Source organism: Rhinolophus hipposideros (genome assembly GCF_964194185.1).
Source record: "Rhinolophus hipposideros genome assembly, chromosome: 2".
NCBI lineage: Eukaryota > Metazoa > Chordata > Mammalia > Chiroptera > Rhinolophidae > Rhinolophus > Rhinolophus hipposideros.
This window is the reverse complement of record NC_138048.1, coordinates 94,761,856-94,778,076: the sequence shown is the minus strand read 5'-3', so window position 1 is coordinate 94,778,076 and position 16,221 is coordinate 94,761,856. Positions and strand designations below refer to the sequence as shown.

Genomic DNA, 16,221 nt, shown 5'->3' with positions numbered 1-16,221 from the left:
CACCGCCCGGGCCCGGGGGCGCGCGCTTCCCACAGCCCCGCGCCCCCCGCCCCTCCCCTGCGCTCCCCGCACGGCCTCCCCCGCCCCTCCCCACCCGACTCCCTCAAGTCTCCACGAACGGAAATGGGAGTCACAGCGCCGGGGACCAGCGGAAACAAAACACAGAGGCGGCCGCGGGGGGGCTGCTTTGGGGGAGAAGGCCCCGGAACGACGCCGGCCTGCGCGGGCCCGCACTCCCCTCCTCCCCTACGGCCGCACTCACCCGCTCCGAGTCGACCCTGTGGCCCCCGCCCGCACTCCACAGCCCGCTGAGACCAGCAGCGACGCGGGCTCCACGTGCAGCGTCTCTCCCGGTAAAACGTGCAGCTCCCGCGACTCGAAGTGTGAGGCCCCTGGGCCCTTCCCGCGGAATCAGCGCCGAAACTCCCAACCCCCCTCCCGCCTGCCAGGCACCTCCGGTTTCAAGACTACAACTCCCAGCAGGTTGTGCGATACGAACGCCCGAGGCAATGGAGTCGCACAAGGGAGTAACAACGCCCCAGTCCCCCTTTGTTTTACACTGTCACTTTGTATGTTCATACACTTCGATAACCCAAGGAACAGGACGCTGGTTTGGGGCGGGAGGGATTGAACTAATGGAAAGGCCACTCCAAGTGCGCATGCGTACATAGCAAGGTTTCCAGGAGGGAAAAAGCAGGTCAAGTTTGGCGAAGGAAAGATGGCGGAGGCGTCGCTAGGGGACCCGGAAGCACTTACCCTCCACTTCCTCCTCCTGTTTGCTTTCTGTCTCACCTAGAGCCGTCCGGTCGCAGACTGTCTCCGAGACGCTTCCTGTCCGGTGAGTGTCGACCGACTGAAACGGCGACCCATAGTGCATTGCGATGGCGGGTAGGCGGGTGGGGGCGGAGCCAGGGCCGGAAGTTGAACGGTGGCGGCGGTGGTGACTCTGGCAGCTCGGGACTGAGTGCAAGGTGACTGGGGCGGGTAACTGGACTAGCTTGGCCTCTTGGGACTAAGATTCTGAGTTTCTTCATGGGGCCTCGACAGCGTATGACCTCAGCCCTTCAGGGGAGAGCAATTGTCTGTCCCAGGCACCTTCGTGTCCTGGCCCGGGGTCACGGCGGACCTCGGCGTTTCTAGGCCTTGAAGTTTGCGGTAGACTTAAAATATAACCCTGATAATACCGCTCTGAGGGCCAACAAGGGTGGCGCGAGTTGCGGGGAGGCGGGAGGTTCCTGGACCCGCAACCCGGCTGGGGCAGCCCAAGGTCACGCTCCCGGGGCAGTTGTGCCGCCAGGCCCGCCCAGCTGGGACGCGCAGCAGGTCGTTCTGAACCGTGCAAAGCAGAATGTACACCGTGAGGAAAAGGGTGATGGCCTCCAAGTGTGCAGCCCACAGATGTTGATAGCGCTAACACTTGGTTAGGCAGCGGGTGTTGCACCGCCTTTGCTTCCCCCGCACAAGCTCACACCTCCCCAACCCCCGGGAGCAGGACACTGCCCGGGGGGGTCGGAGAGGGTGCGGGCTTGACCCGCGGGAGAAGCGGAGTGCGCATGCGACACAGGGTTTCCGGGGGGGAGAGGCGGCCGGTCGGTTAGGTGGACTGTGGGTTGACTTTAGGGATGCGCTTGAAAGAGGCCGCGGAAGGACGACCCTTGGGTCAGCCGTTGCACCATGTTGCAGTAGGAATAGCATGAGGTTTGCAGTCAGACGTAGGGCGGATTCACCGGGAACGTGAGCAAGTTAATCACTTTCCTTAGACATCGTTTTGTTATGTCACAGGAGAAATAAGAACACGTTTCACCGATTTTGAACAGTAGTAGTGCCGTCGGGTACAAGGAGAATATGGAAGTACTTTGCGAAATACGGAGGACTGAACAGACGTCAGAGGACGTTGTTGCTGAGTGTTAAGTACGTCCTTCCGTTGCCAGAAGGGAAAAGACACAACGGGTTGCACAAGTTTTAAAATGTATTTGTGTCAGGCAGATTCTGCTGTGTAACCGTTGACCTGGTATTTACAGCTAAATCTCAGTTTCTGTATGTAAAATGGGAATGATACTACGTAGCACCTTAGCGTCATTTGTTTTTGGCTTGGAGTCTTTTGTCGGGTGTTTTTCTCTGGCGGGGGTTTAGGAATGATACATGATGAATTCTTTAATTTTTTTCAAATAGTGTGCTTTCACCCTGGCTGGTAAAGGATATTTTGTTGATTGTGGGATTTCTTTGGATCGTTTTCAGTGGCTATTCCCGGGCTTCTCAACCTTGGCCCGATTGACATTTTGGACCAGATCATTCTTGTTGTGAGCGGCTGTTATTACTGTGAGTGTTATAAGATGTTTGGCAGCATCCCTAGTGATTGCCCGCTGGAAGCTAGTGACACTCCATCCAGTACAACCAAAAATGTCTTCAGGCTTTGTCGGGTGTCTCCTGGAGGAGACCCCCGCTCTGAGAATCACAGTGCTCCGCTACTGCCCTCCAGCTTAGTGCTTCTCAAGCTCTGGAAGAGGGCCGTTTGCCCCCCAACCCTGTGGATACTTTTGAAGAACACAATAAAAATAATCAGAAAAATGAGCTGAAAGACCAAACAGTGAAGACACGAAATACAAACTCTAATTGCTGTTAAATTTAACAGTAATATGTTATGCTGTCAAATTGCTTAAAGGTTTCCAAATGCTTATTCCCAGTTTCTGTATTACTATAGACCAGAAACACAATTTGTGTACCACCGCTGGTCCACGACCACACGTTGAGCTGTAGTGGTATCACTTAATGGAAGTCCAGAATCGGTATGATGACGAGTATTGTTATGATTATTAGGTAATTTGGGGGGGCATGGAAGTCATGGTGACATGTCAGATTGTCACGTGAAGGTTCAGAAATTTTATCAGGCTATATTGAGGTATGAATCTTACCACCATTCAAAAATAGGGTTTGGTAAGCCTTTTCACTTAAATGCACTGTCTTTCTTAATCCAAGGGAAATTTCTTCCAATTACTTATGGTCTCTTTATCCCTTTTCTTTTGGAATTCCTGTTTTTAGATAGTGTTTCTTGTAATTTGGAATTTTTTTTGCCTTTGATCTTTCAAAACACTAAATGCGGTCTTAACTGAGATCATCCTCTAATTTATCTCCTGAAATTTTTTAGTTAGAAATTCATGTCTTTTAGCTTCAAGGAGTTCAAGGAAGTCTTTAAGTCCTTATTTTTAAAAATCAGATTTTCACCTCCTTTACAAATTCTTTTTTCACTGATTAGGTTGTACCCCTTGATTTTCTCTTGTTGGTGGGTTCCCTTGGGCTGGTTGCTATTTTTCCTTTCTGGTTCTTTTGGACTTAGATTTGGTTGTTACAGAATGCCTTGAATCCTGCCATTTTAACAGGCACAGCAGTTTCTTCCCCTGTGGGTCTGTGAAGTAGAAACTTGCAGAGATCTTGGTTGAGGCAACTGTCTCCAGTGTCCCTGCCCAGCCCTCTTTTGGCCTTTTGAGGGGGTCCGGGAAACCTAGCACTTTTATTTTGGGGCCAGGGTTGTCCTTTTCCTGCTGGGTATGGGCAGTTTTCTAACATCGTAGCTTGACTATTTCCTCTGGTCCAACACTAAGTTCATGGAGAAGAAACACCCCTCCTATATGTTGTGCTTTCTTTCTGCATCTCACCATAGTGGAGCCATACACAGGCCCGAGTTCCTAACTGTTTCTAGGTCCCAGAGCCTTTGGTTAAGAACTAAAAACATGCAGTGAGGAGTGGAGGGGGGAATGGAGCTATGGTCACATGAGTGTTCTTAGCATTCACTGAGTTCTGATGTGCTTTAAGTTCTGTTGCAATTAGTAGAATTACATTTCCACTATAATGTATTTAAAGGCACTTTACAATTACATACATATTAAAGAATATGAACATTCTGGTGCTTGTTTTCAGTAACAGAATCACCATGATTCTTCAGAGGCTCTTCAGGTTCTCCTCTATCATTCAGTCTGCAATCTCAGTCCATTTGAGGAGGAATATTGGTGTTACAGCAGTGGCATTTAATAAGGAACTTGATCCTGTACAGAAACTCTTCGTGGACAAGATTAGAGAATACAGAACTAAGCGACAGTAAGTGGGTAGATAATCAACCATGGTGTAAATGTAAATAGTAAAAGTATGTAAGTTTTGAGATGGTAATTAAAAAATTACTTGGTGTTTGAAAGTGTCTAAGACCTTCACTGAGCTGATGATTCCTAACAGGGTTCATGAGGTGCTCCAAAAAAAGGAAATAAGATCGTGATTTTTTTTTAAGTCCCAAATTTTATCTTTTTTTATGTGGGTTCCAAAGGAGAGTCCCATTAAATTTATTGTCATTTAAGATATATCCTTACTTTATGTCATTTATTATAAACTAGAGTCAATTCATAGAAGTACATAGGATTTTGTAACTCATTTAGGAGTTACACATTAATTCCGCCTTATGCATGGTTTCACTTTCTGTGATTTCAGTTACCTGCAGTCAACCTAGGTCCAAAATATTAAATGGAAAATTCTAGAAATTTAAACACATTTTTCTGAGTAACATGATGAAATCTCTTGCTGCCCTGATCTATCAGTTCCAGGGTGTGAATCATTCCTTTGTTTAGTGTATCCATGATGTATATGCTACCTTCCAGTCAGTCACTTAGTAGCCATCTCAGTTACAGATCGGTTATCAGAGAGAAAGAGACCACGTTCACATAATTTTTATTACAGTATATTATTGTAATTTTTCTACTTTATTATTGTTAATCTCTTACTTTGCCTAATTTATAAATTAAACTTTATCATAGGTATGTATGTACAGGAAAAAACAATATGTATAAGGTTTGGTGCTATCCACGGTTTCAGGCATCCACGGGGGTCTCAGAATGTATCCACCACAGATAACGGGGGACTACTGTTATTTGAAAAAACTATAAGTCTTTTAGACATTGATTAGCTTTAAATCATTAAACTAATTGGGGGGGAAATATATGATCAAAATATTCTAACTCAATTTAGTGCCCTTTCCGTGGCATCATGATTTAGGGGAAATGTTAAACATAGCATTTTTTCTTTAATGCCTTTTTCATACATATATATTTCTGGGAATATCAAAGGACAGAAGACTCTGAAGTGGCATAAGGCAAGTGCAGGAAAAACGTGATTACAGAACCATACAGTTTTAGAGATGAATAATGACCTTAGCCATCATCAAATTCAACCCCCAAATCTTTGGAAAAGTAGTACACATAAATTTGTTTATAGTTCATAGTTAAATTTGCTTGTTTGTTTTGTTATATTTAGCACTGAGCTACAAAGAAAGAAGCCACACTACATTTCAATATTCTTAATATTTGATAGCTGTGGAAAGCTTGTAAGCAAGTTTAGAAAGCTATAAGATAAAGTGGGTTAGATGCTGAGATATTGGCACTTTGAATGTTTGGGTAGTTCACAGGAAGAACTGCTCCTTTCTAGCTGGAGGCATTTTAGAGAGTGTGTTATAAGAGTGAATGTTTTATTTTGAATTTGAAGGCAGTGTTTGAGGTCATTCATCCCTGTTGAGAATGTCATGGACATCTATGGGTCATTGTTCTAATTAAAAAAAAATATATATATATATATATATATACCAAAATGGCGGTCAGATGGCTCAGTTGGTTGGAGCGAGAGTTCTGAACTACTGAGTTGCCGGTTCGATTCCCACATGGGCCAGTGAGCTGCACCCTCCACAACTAGATTGACGCCAACAAGCTGCCGCTGAGCTGCCGCAGGGGAGGCCGGATGGCTCAATTGGTTAGAGTGCGAGCTCTAAACAACAAGGTTGCCCATTCAATTCCCACATGGGATGGTGGGCTGCGCCCCCTGCAACTGAAGATTGAAAACGGTGACTAGACTTGGACCTGAGCTGCTCCCTCCACAACTAGATTGAAGGACAATTACTTGGAGCTGATGGGCCCTGGAGAAACACTGTTCCCCAATATTACCCAATTGGAAAAAAAAAAGAAGTGAATAATTTACTCACAATTTTGCTTATAGCTTGAAACCCACAGAAGGAAATCAATAGATAAACCCAGGGGTCTACCCCCAGTTACAATTTGTTTGAAGCTTGGATAGATAAATGGGGGTCGGAGGAGGGTATCTTTTAGGAGGAAACAATCATGTGAGATCTATGTAAATCTACTAACAATTGTTACCTTAATAAACTTTAATTTAAAAAACAAAGAATGGGCTAAGACATGAAAACTAGAGAGCATATTTGGGGAATTGTGTAGTGCTATTTCCCAGGACTGTAGAGTGTATGAGGAGTTAGGGAGCAGTAAAGCTAACATGGGGTTAGAATGAGGGATTATGGAAGGCCTGGATTATAGACTTGACAATTAAGATATATCAAAGGCGTTTATCAATTAAAAGTTTTTGAGTAGAATGGTGGGGTGGAACAAAAGTACTCTGTATTAGAAAGATAATTTTAATCATAGTGTATTGGGGAAATTGGGATGAAAAAAGAAAGAAAACAAACATGTTAGAAAAATGTAGTAATCCAAGCGTTGGTTGATGAGAATCTTATCTTTATAGCAGTGAGGATATAAAAGTGACAGAGTCAAGACACTGAGACTTTTGAGATTGGGTGACTAACAAGGTTTTGTCATTACTCAAAACTAAGGAGGGAGAGTAAAGGGATTAAAATGAAGACATTGTTATGGAACTCACAGCAACCTTATTGATGTTATCTCCATTTTATATATGAGAAAAGTAGGCTAAGGATTAGAATTTGCCTACAATCACTGCAATAAGCAGGTGTGCAGGACTGGTTGAGGAATTTGAGTGTCTTCTGTTCAGAGGTACTGATGCTGTTTGCATTTTAACTGTCCTTAAAAGCCTGTTATATAAGTCAATACTTAGGTATACCCAGCATCTAAGGAGTCTGCTGCTTTCATTTGTGCAAACAACAGCATGGAGAAGTGCTCTGAGCGTGGATGCTAGGCTGGAACCCAGCTCTGCCACTTATTAACTCTATGACCTTGGGAGGTGTTTAACCTCCATGCCTCAGATTCCTCATACATAAAATGACGATAACAGTACTTGTTTCATAAGATGTTATAAAGATTAAGTGATTCAATAAATGAGCGAGCCTAGTATTTTTTAAGTGAAATAAACAAGTCTCCCTGGAGTGACTACTTTGTCCCAGTCACCATGCTAGAGCCTGGGGATATAATAATAAACTAGATGGGCTGGGAGACTTAGAGTCAGCTGAAGAGGCAGATGATTTCTGCCCCCTTTCTGTCATAAGAGTACATACTAAAGTCACAGCCATCATCTTTTAGAAACCAGTGTGAGACTGTTTGGGTCCTCTCAAAGCAATTGGTAAAGCTTGTGGATCCCAGAGCTTGACAGTCATCAAAGTGTCTGTTGAAGGCTCTATGAAGAACTGCACTGTTTATTTCAGTAGAGCTATTTTTCACATATGACTATTCAAATTCTGATTACTTATAATTCAGTTTATATAAAAATTCAGTTTCTCAGTCGCCTTAGCTACGTTTCTAGTGCTCTCTAGCTACTATGACTAGTGGTTACCATGTTAGCCGGCACAGATACAGAGCATTTCTGTGATCACAGAAGTTTCATCGTATATGCTAATCTAGAAGGAAATTGAGTTCATGCCAAGAAATATCATTACTAAGTTCTTAAATCAGAACTCTTTGTATTTTTTTGTGGAAATTCTGTCACATAACTAAGACCCTTTGCCTTTTTCATAGACGTGTGAAAATATTATTACCCTTGATGGAATTTTCAGTTGTAAAATTTTTGTTAATTGTTCAATGATAGGCAGACAATAACATTATGACAGTCACAGAAGAATTTGTGCAAAGAATTAAGTATACTAACTGGCTCCATTGCTGGTCCATGGTGCTATGTTTATCTTCCCAGAGCACAACTCTAATTTTGTCATTGTATAGCTTGGCAAATGAAATACAAACTCCCCGGCTGAACATTTTGGGCCTCTCGTGACCTGGATCCCTCTCACTTTGCCATCCAGACTACTTAGTATTCCCCACACACAGCCAGTAATTTCCCACCTCCACATCTTGGCTTTTTCAGACTTAGGCTATCTCAAATTAAAATTGGACCCAAATGCATGATTTGTCACAAATGCCACTTTTTTAAAATGAAATTTTTTCTGATTAACTCAGCAATAGTGCTCTCAACTTGAGTAGCTTTTTGTTAAACTATGTCTTTGAAGCTCATGACTCCCTTACAGCATAAATGTTTATAAACATGTTGCTTTTTTCTTCTAAATGGCGAAATTTCTGAAGGGTAGGAAATAATCTGTTTCCTCGTTACGTTAGGCCCCTATTATGGAGACTTAAAGTTACGAAGATCTTTTTAAAAAAGCCATTGGGTGGTGGCTAATTTCAGTCAGATAATAGTAATAGCACTGAGTGCTCACTGTGTGCCAGGCACTGCGCCAAGTGGTACATGTGCGTTATCTTTATAATGCTCTGAACACCATTAGGGAGGACCTTGAGTTTTAGATGTGGAAACTGAAGTTCGGAGTGCATCCTGCCTCGCTCCAGTTTACGCGGTTAGTTGAGCTGACATTCAGGTGGAAGTAGTTGTAGACTCCAGAGCCCATGGACTTGGCCGTTACTCCTCATTGCAGCTTAGACCCTGAGAGAGAAACTGACTTGATAATATCCTTCATGCTAACAGTCCTTGACTGTTAGAGGTTTGTTTGATGCTGTCTCATTTATGTGAAGCCTTGTCATATTAAAATAGTTTGAATTGAAATTCAAGTGGAAATACTTGTTTTCTTCTGGAAAAGTTTATGCCATGTTTCCCCAAAAATAAGACCTAGCCAGACAATCAGCTCTAATGCGTCTTTTGGAGCAAAAATTACTATATAGTAAAAAATTACTTATAGTAAAATAAGACCAGGTATAATATAATATAATACCGGGCTTATATTAATTTTTACTCCAAAAGATGCATTAGAGCCGATTGTCCGGCTAGGTCTTATTTTCGGGGAAACACGGTATTTCCCTACATGAATTTCTTTAAAAGATCTATTGAAACTTCATGGTGAAAAATAATTTGGGTTTTGTAAAGTAGTGCATAAAATGAGTTTTTACTTGCTCATTTATACATAGGTCGTCTGGAGGACCTGTTGATACTGGTCCAGAATATCAGCAGGATTTGGAGAGGGAGCTTTTTAAGCTTAAGCAAATGTATGGTAAAGCAGACATGAATACGTTCCCTGACTTCAAATTTGAAGGTATGTCTCTTTAATCACGGATTCATTCTTGTGGGAGATCATTTTAAATGGAAAATGTTTGTATTTTTATACTTACTTGGGTTGTTTACAGGATTAAATGACAGTTACATGTGTATTTATTGGGACAGTTACGTGTGCTTGGAAGCTCTGGGATAAACATTTGCCATTGGTATAGGAAACCACATAACATAGAGGTTAAATGGTGAAATCAAACTCCCTCATCTTGAATCCTGACAATACCACTTAGGAAGTGTGTGATCTTAGGTAGTTAATTGGTGCCTGTTTCCCATCTGGCACTTGGGGAGAATCATAAGATCTTCCTCATCTGGTGGTTATAGTTAAGTGACCTATGTAAAGTCAATAGTCAGGCTCATCATAGGTGCTGAATACATCATTAGCAGTCGTTATATTTCCATATAGATGATTAGAAACAGTAGATATTCACTAAAAAAAAAAAAAATCAGAAGATTGATGAGTTAAATATTGAAGCCCTCTCGATTAATGTGTTTTATTGCAGTATGGCTAAGCTTGAACCTTTTTTTCTTCTTAGATCCCAAATTTGAAGTCATTGATAAACCCCAGGCCTGAAGAAATGATGTAAAATTTATCTGGTAATTTGTCCTAAATAAGTTGTACAACTGATCAGAAGTATCGGAATAAACATACATTTCACAACTGCCAACTGTTCGTTTAATTCTGATTCCAAATAAATTTGGTGATATTGGGTATATGCTTGAGTGTGTTGAATTGTGTTTTAGCATTGTTTTTAAATCTTCCCATTTGGTTATAACAAAGCAGATGGGGAACTTGGGTAAAGTAAGTACAACTTGCATGTTGACTGCCAGATTCTTCTCAACGTGCAGGTTATACTTTTCATTGTGGAGACCTACTGCCTGAGGGGAGCCAGCCTGACCTAAGGAATATTTTTATACCAGAATAGGAAGGGTTAGTAAATCCTTTTCATAGCTTTTTCAGGAAACGCAAGTGTAATTTTGAACATGTACAGGAATATCCATTTTGTTTTAACTTCCATCTCAAGTATTAAGTGCTTTTATCCCAGTAACCCAGGTCTTTGCTCTTTCTTCCCTTACAGTTTATGGTCGCAGTCTGTTACAGTGCTGTACAGAGGAGGGAAAGCTAGAGGCTGGTGGAGAGGAAGGTTCTCCTAAGGAACTTCCCTTTAAAAGATTAAGCTATATTTTGCCCAAGTGAAGGAAGATCCAGCATATACATGCTGTATGAGTGACATAGCAGGCACGTCAAAATTTTAGTAACTGTAGATAGTTCTCACATATTAAAAGAAAAAGGAAAAACATCTGTGCCTTTTTATATCTGACAATCTCTCTGACGTATGTCAATGAAGACGGGTCTTAGGGAGCCTTTAAAGGTTTTCTTTAAAAATGTTTTATTTTTCCATTGTGGCTGCACCCATTTACAACCCATTTACAATCCCACCAGCAGTGCATGAGGGTTCCCTTTTTTTCCACATCCTCGCCACATCCTTGTTTGATTTACTGATGCTAATCTAACTGCAGATCATAGAAAAATCTCAGTTTTTACACCATCTTTAAGAAGCACTTAAAGCACATCAATGCTGAAAACATCATAAAATGTAGGTGTAAAACAGTCTACCCTCAGTCTTAAAGAAGTTAAATAGGTCCGTTGTTGACACAAGTATTCACTTGTTTTGACAGCATTTTCTTAATAGAAAGTAGATATTTTATACTCTAGTATGTCTTAGTATATATTTTTTTAATTTGGTCAAATAAAAATAATGGCATGTATTAAAAATAAACAAGATTAAATAGAAAGTATCAACAAATAAGAGTTTATAGTTTACCTTGAATTTCCTGGTCGGTTGTTACAACTAAAAGTGTCCAATTTCCTGGTCAGTTGTTACTACTAAAATTGTCCCAAACACTTACAGAACAAGAAAATTAAATTTTCAAACATGAAAATTTGGAAAATATTTTAAGATCTTTTTAAGAACTATGTGGAAGTGAACACCTAATACCTAAAGGAGGTGGATAAGAAGAATAATTTCTGTCTAGCCTTAATTCATGGAGCAATAATTTGTCTAACTGCATAATAAATGAACTGGATTGTAGTAACCAGAATACAGTATTAATATTCCAACTAAATCGATGGAGAAATTTTATCAATACTTTTTAAATTGCCCTTTGACAAGTGCTTTTAAAGAAATAACTCAGCATTTATTAGATACTGATTGGGAGGCCTTGAATTCCAGGCTAAAGAGTTTAGACTTCAGTAATAGACTATGTAAAGAAAAAAGTGAAAGGTTTTTTAGCAAGGGGAAGAGAGAAAAGAGAAAGGAGTTGACATTGTTTTAGAGGGTAATCTGGCAGTAACTGATTCATGGGGTGGGGGAAGGGAGAGATGAGAGGGCAAAGAAGCCTTTAGAACAGAAGAGATTGAAATAGTGACTAAGAGAGAGGGTACTTTAGGGAGGAAGTTCCCAGAAAAGTGAGATAGTAACAAATGCCTGAGATAAAAAGTTGTGACGATCATCAAATGTGTCAATGAATGATGGAGCCAATGAATAAATGAGAGGTTAAAGATGGGGAGATTTAGAGATAGGGAGGGTAGTAGTGGTAGTGATATAATTTAAATGTATTCATCATGTTAGCTTCAGTATTAAAAACAAAAAGATTCAAGTTGGGCATATGTGGTGAGGGGAGAGCGGATGGCCCACCATGGCTGTTAGACTAGGTAGGGGACAAAGAGAAGACAGACTAGGAAGGGGTAGATGGGCCAGAGATTACTGAGGATGAGGGAAAGGTGTGGTAACAGAGAATGAGAATTTACTAGAAGGAAAGTTGAGCGCAGAGATAAAACATCTAGTGGGAAATACCCTGTTATCAGATGGACCTGGGGCACGTAGATCCTGATTCTTCATTTAGCTCTGTGAACTTGGCAATCAGTCTATTTGAACCCTTAGTCTTGTTTCTTCAGCTGTAAAATTGCGACACTGTCCACTTTATAATATCGTCGAGATGAATGAGATTTTATACACCCTCTCCTCCATCTACCCCTACCTGTAACATAAAGTGTTCAATAAATAGTTGTGGCTTTTTATTTTCAGAATTTTTTTCTTTTATTTTTTTACACTCATTTGAGAGGTTGGCAGGCATCCAGACTGAGAAATGAGATGCTAATCTCAGGCAGCTAAAGAACTAGCCTTGTAGCTACAGATGGTAAGAGGGTGTAGTTTCCTGGGTTTTATTAACAATTGGTGGATGACTCTTCCCCTGCACTGTTAAATGGGGCTAAAAAGTGTAACAAAGTTCAGCTATTTTTATTAATGTAAACTTTAATAAAACCATATGTGAGATGAAGTTTTTTACAAAGCTGTATTGAAAAACAACCAATTGTTCCAGATTTAGTTAGGTTAAACCCCCAACTAAAAATAAACCTAGTTATAACCACAATAATAATTAAAACAAAACTTGCTATTAAAGATTCTAGAGCCTTATTCCTTATACAACAATTTCACTGTATGAAAATAAAATGTTCTAAGAATTATAATGGGATTTTACCAATTGTTACTATTCAAGTCCCTCAAATAAAAGCGATTGGAAACACAAGCCCAGACACAGGCAGATATACTTTTAATAATTGGAAAATGAGTGCTCAGTACTGTATCCTTTGTGTGGGAGAAAACATTTTTCACACAGCAATTTTTATTTAGCTGTATACAGTATTTTAAGATAATGTTTACTGTTATTTGATATGACGTGTTAGATGTTAACACTGCCTATGGTGAATCCTCTAGCCTGTATGGCTAAGAAGCTTTCATCTATTAGTAAAGCTAAGGCACTACATATTTTTTCCCCACAAAATGGATTTGTCATTTAAATTGAAGTTCGTCTTGTGTGCTAGTAGGTATGCCTGAAAAGGTATCTTAGAGACTCACATATCCCCTTGGCACTTGGCAATGCAAGAGGAAAGCATTCCTCAAACCAAAGCAAATCAAAGCATGGGCAACATTTAGCCTAATATCTTACAAAAGCTTATAGATTGGTATTTTTTCATGTTTCACCACCAGGGGTTGGGAAACTGTGTGTGGGCCAAATTCTGTATATTTGCTGTTTTTATAAATCAAGTTTAATTGGAACACAAACATGACCATTTCTTTATTATTGTCTATGGCTGCTTTTGTGCTACAGTGGTAAAGCTGAGTACTTATAATGGGCCATACTGCCTGGGTGGCTTAAAATACCTACTATCTGGCCCTTTACAAAAAATGTTTGAAGGGGATTGGTGAGAAGTAGTGAATGCAACAGACAAGCATGAGGGGACAGTCTAACAACAGGTGTCTTCCCAGTGACCCAGTGTCCAGGCACATGCAAGATACTTGGTGAGTGCTTAGTGCGTTTGATTGTCCAGTGAATCCTGAGGATTTGCTTTGCCTGTTGGGCAAAAAGAATGGACTCCTTGAAAAGCAGCTTAACAATGTTTAAAGTTGTCGAAGGTAGCGAGTGACCTTTGCATCCAATTTGCCCAGAACTGGAAATGTCCTCACCGTATTTTGTGTTTAATATGCATAATCAAAATAAGTTATAAATAATAATGCCTTTAACATGGTCTGGCTGCTCTTATTATTAAATGGATCGTTGGAATTGACACTTTATAACACGAGCTTCTTGGAAGCCTGGGAATCAGCTGAGAAACCAGATGATTAGATCCATTTTCCATTTCACGCACTATTTCTCCTGTACCCTCTATGTAGCAAGAGGGTCACCAAGTGCAGGGAGCCACCATGAACTCAACTCATTTTATCTGTCACACAACCGCTTCTTCCCTCTGTGCCCCTGGCTTTGTGATAAGCAGGATTGGGAGTCCACTGACCATAAATAAGAGCAGGGGACTTGGCCTATACAGAGATGTGAAGTTTCCATGCTGAAGGGAAGGTCTCTGCAGGGTGCTGTGGGTAGGCTCCACTGGCAAATTCTGATGTCAAGGTCACTGATCCTCTTCAGATGGTTCTTGGGGGAAGGAAATAGCAACAGGCAGCTATGGGGGTGAAATAAGACACTTGGGTTGGACTCTCAAAATTATGTTTAATGAAGAAATCAATGGCACACACCAGGTGAGTCAGCTCTGGTCATTAGGTATTTCTCTCCATGTTGCTTTTGGTTCTCAGAAATGAAGGTAAACAGTGCAAATCCTTGGGTTTAAGACCCACTCCCGCCACATCCCTTCTGTGGATATGTCAGTGATAAATGAGCAGCAGAAGAAGGATTATATTAGGGGAGAAAAGAGGATTTAGGTATGAAAGAGACCAGAGGTTCCTTTTGCATCTGTCAGAGTATTTTCTGAACCTTCTAAATCAGACTTTCACACAGAGGTTGCATGCAATTTATATTTGCATGCTACGTGGATTAATTCACAATATATGACATATCTCAGTAACTTTCTCTAGAAATTAGGACATTTAACATTTCACAAACCTCAGAATATTACAGAGTATTTTGTTTCTTTTAACTTAGCCCAGACACAAGAAGCCAGACCGTATTTTAGGTGCTGACAGACTATTTGTTTAACAACTTCAAGTGATTGAGTGGTCACAAAAAGTATAATGAGATACCAATTTTATCTCTACATGTACCTCTTTGCAAATGTAAGACAAAGCAGTTTTATAATTTTTTAATAACTTGTATAACCACTGTAGTTTTGGTGTATCTCAAAGGTGGAATTCTTTTAAATTACAAAGGATTTTGTGTGCTTGAAATCCTAGGAAAAGAAAGAAATACCAAGTTTAAATATGTATTAATTCATAATTAAAGAAATATAAATCCTGTGAGTATAAAGCTACGTCCCCTATAAGAATCTTACAAGTACAAACCAACATATATTTAATTAAATCTGTTTTATGGGAAATTAAGTAATTATACTAGGAGCGACAGTCTTTGAAACTTTGCCTAAAGAATAAGGAAATAGGAGTGGGAATTAGAGCAGAAGTTTTGTCTGCCAGGAGTATGCTACTGGCCTCTAGTGGGTAGAGGTCAGGGGTGCTGGTAAGCGTTCTCTGTTGCTCAGGACAGCCCCCCACAATGAAGAATTACGTGAAATGATAAGAATTCATTATATAAGAATGATAGTCATTTCTTATATGAGAAATATAAGAAAATGTCAATAGTGTCTAGGTTGAAAAACCCTGTTCTAGGGCAAGACTAGAATTGGAGACTAGCTCTCAGCTGATGAGAGCAACTGAGAGGCAGACAAAAAGTAAAAGGCTTTTTTTCTTCCACCTCGGCCACAAAGTATCTCTTCCTGTTTGATGGGATGTGATTATTTTATTTCATTCAAGGAATATTTTCCACAAATTGTAGGAACAAATATGGAGTTAATATATTGCTTGCTTGCTGATTAAAGAATAATATGCTTTCAGTATAGTAAACTACAAAATAAGTGACTTCTGTGACAGATTCTGGAGTAGACAATTAAAAAGAGAGTTAACAGAAAACGCTATGGAGCAGTTCATGGGTCTTCACTATTAGTGTCCATCAGAATCACTTAAGTGTTTAAAATACTGATGTCTGTGCCCCCACCCCACTCTAGTAAAAAAAGGAAATCTGTAAGAATTCCAGCCATAAAGCCCAAGGAATTCAGAGAACCAGTGCTCCATTTCATGAGAAAGACTTAGGCTTCTAAAAACATGGCACAACTTATCATCTCCACACACTACAGTCCAGAAAAATAATCTACAAGGTTGAATATTCATCCAAAGAGTACATAACCTGAGCAATGATGGTATTTACTGCTTCACTGTCGTGTTTATGAACGCAAAAGCACACCAGGATCCAAAGGTCTAAATATTCCCTTAACCATCTGAGAGAGAGAATGGCTGCATCTGTTCAAGGATTTCTGAGATACTCCTTCGGCAATAGAGGCTATTCCATATCTTGAAAATTTCTAAGTGCTCTGAATAACCAGAGGAA

The 16,221-nt window shown here is 40.4% G+C and overlaps 3 protein-coding genes across 24 annotated transcripts in view; 1 reads left to right on the top strand and 2 right to left on the bottom strand.

Moving 5' to 3' along the window:
• The window catches only part of GABPA (GA binding protein transcription factor subunit alpha), a 36,471-nt gene extending 35,598 nt beyond the window's left edge, over positions 1–873 (bottom strand). For 2 of the 4 annotated variants that reach the window (XM_081073180.1, XM_081073186.1), the window contains exon 1: positions 757–873. The gene's annotated coding sequence lies outside the window, so the exon portion shown is untranslated. Of the gene's footprint in view, positions 1–262; positions 647–756 lie in introns of those variants that run through there. The other 2 variants (XM_081073179.1, XM_081073185.1) reach the window with 1 other exon arrangement.
• ATP5PF (ATP synthase peripheral stalk subunit F6) lies at positions 424–9,991 on the top strand. 6 transcript variants are annotated; one of them, XM_081073403.1, is made up of 6 exons: positions 905–971; positions 1,783–1,911; positions 2,239–2,319; positions 3,916–4,092; positions 9,135–9,259; positions 9,810–9,991. In XM_081073403.1, the coding sequence occupies exons 4-6, from the start codon at positions 3,929–3,931 to the stop codon at positions 9,845–9,847; spliced, it is 327 nt and encodes a 108-aa protein (XP_080929529.1). In that variant the 5' UTR covers positions 905–971; positions 1,783–1,911; positions 2,239–2,319; positions 3,916–3,928; the 3' UTR covers positions 9,848–9,991. The 6 variants fall into 6 exon arrangements, with proteins under 6 accessions (XP_080929530.1, XP_080929526.1, XP_080929529.1 ...); XM_081073405.1 differs by having other exon boundaries at positions 963–1,048; XM_081073401.1 differs by lacking the exon at positions 2,239–2,319 and having other exon boundaries at positions 911–971.
• Positions 9,992–12,570: 2,579 nt separating this feature from the next.
• The window catches only part of JAM2 (junctional adhesion molecule 2), a 52,116-nt gene continuing 48,465 nt past the window's right edge, over positions 12,571–16,221 (bottom strand). For 6 of the 14 annotated variants that reach the window (XR_013994925.1, XM_081073274.1, XM_081073277.1 and 3 more), the window contains one exon: positions 12,571–15,013. Coding sequence is in view for 10 of the 14 variants with exons in the window: in XM_081073277.1 (XP_080929403.1) it covers positions 14,981–15,013 (33 nt within the window). In the remaining 4 variants the exon portion in view is untranslated. The remainder of the gene's footprint in view (positions 15,014–16,221) is intronic. The other 8 variants (XR_013994927.1, XM_081073275.1, XM_081073266.1 and 5 more) reach the window with 2 other exon arrangements.

Bases quoted from the DNA above. Each gene is read 5' to 3' on its own strand.
- ATP5PF (XM_081073404.1), top strand. From the start codon at position 3,929: ATGATTCTTCAGAGGCTCTTCAGGTTCTCCTCTATCATTCAGTCTGCA. The intron at 4,093-9,134 runs GTAAGTGGGTAG...ATTTATACATAG, and splicing joins GAATACAGAACTAAGCGACA to GTCGTCTGGAGGACCTGTTG. The intron at 9,260-9,809 runs GTATGTCTCTTT...TTTTCTTCTTAG, and splicing joins CCCTGACTTCAAATTTGAAG to ATCCCAAATTTGAAGTCATT.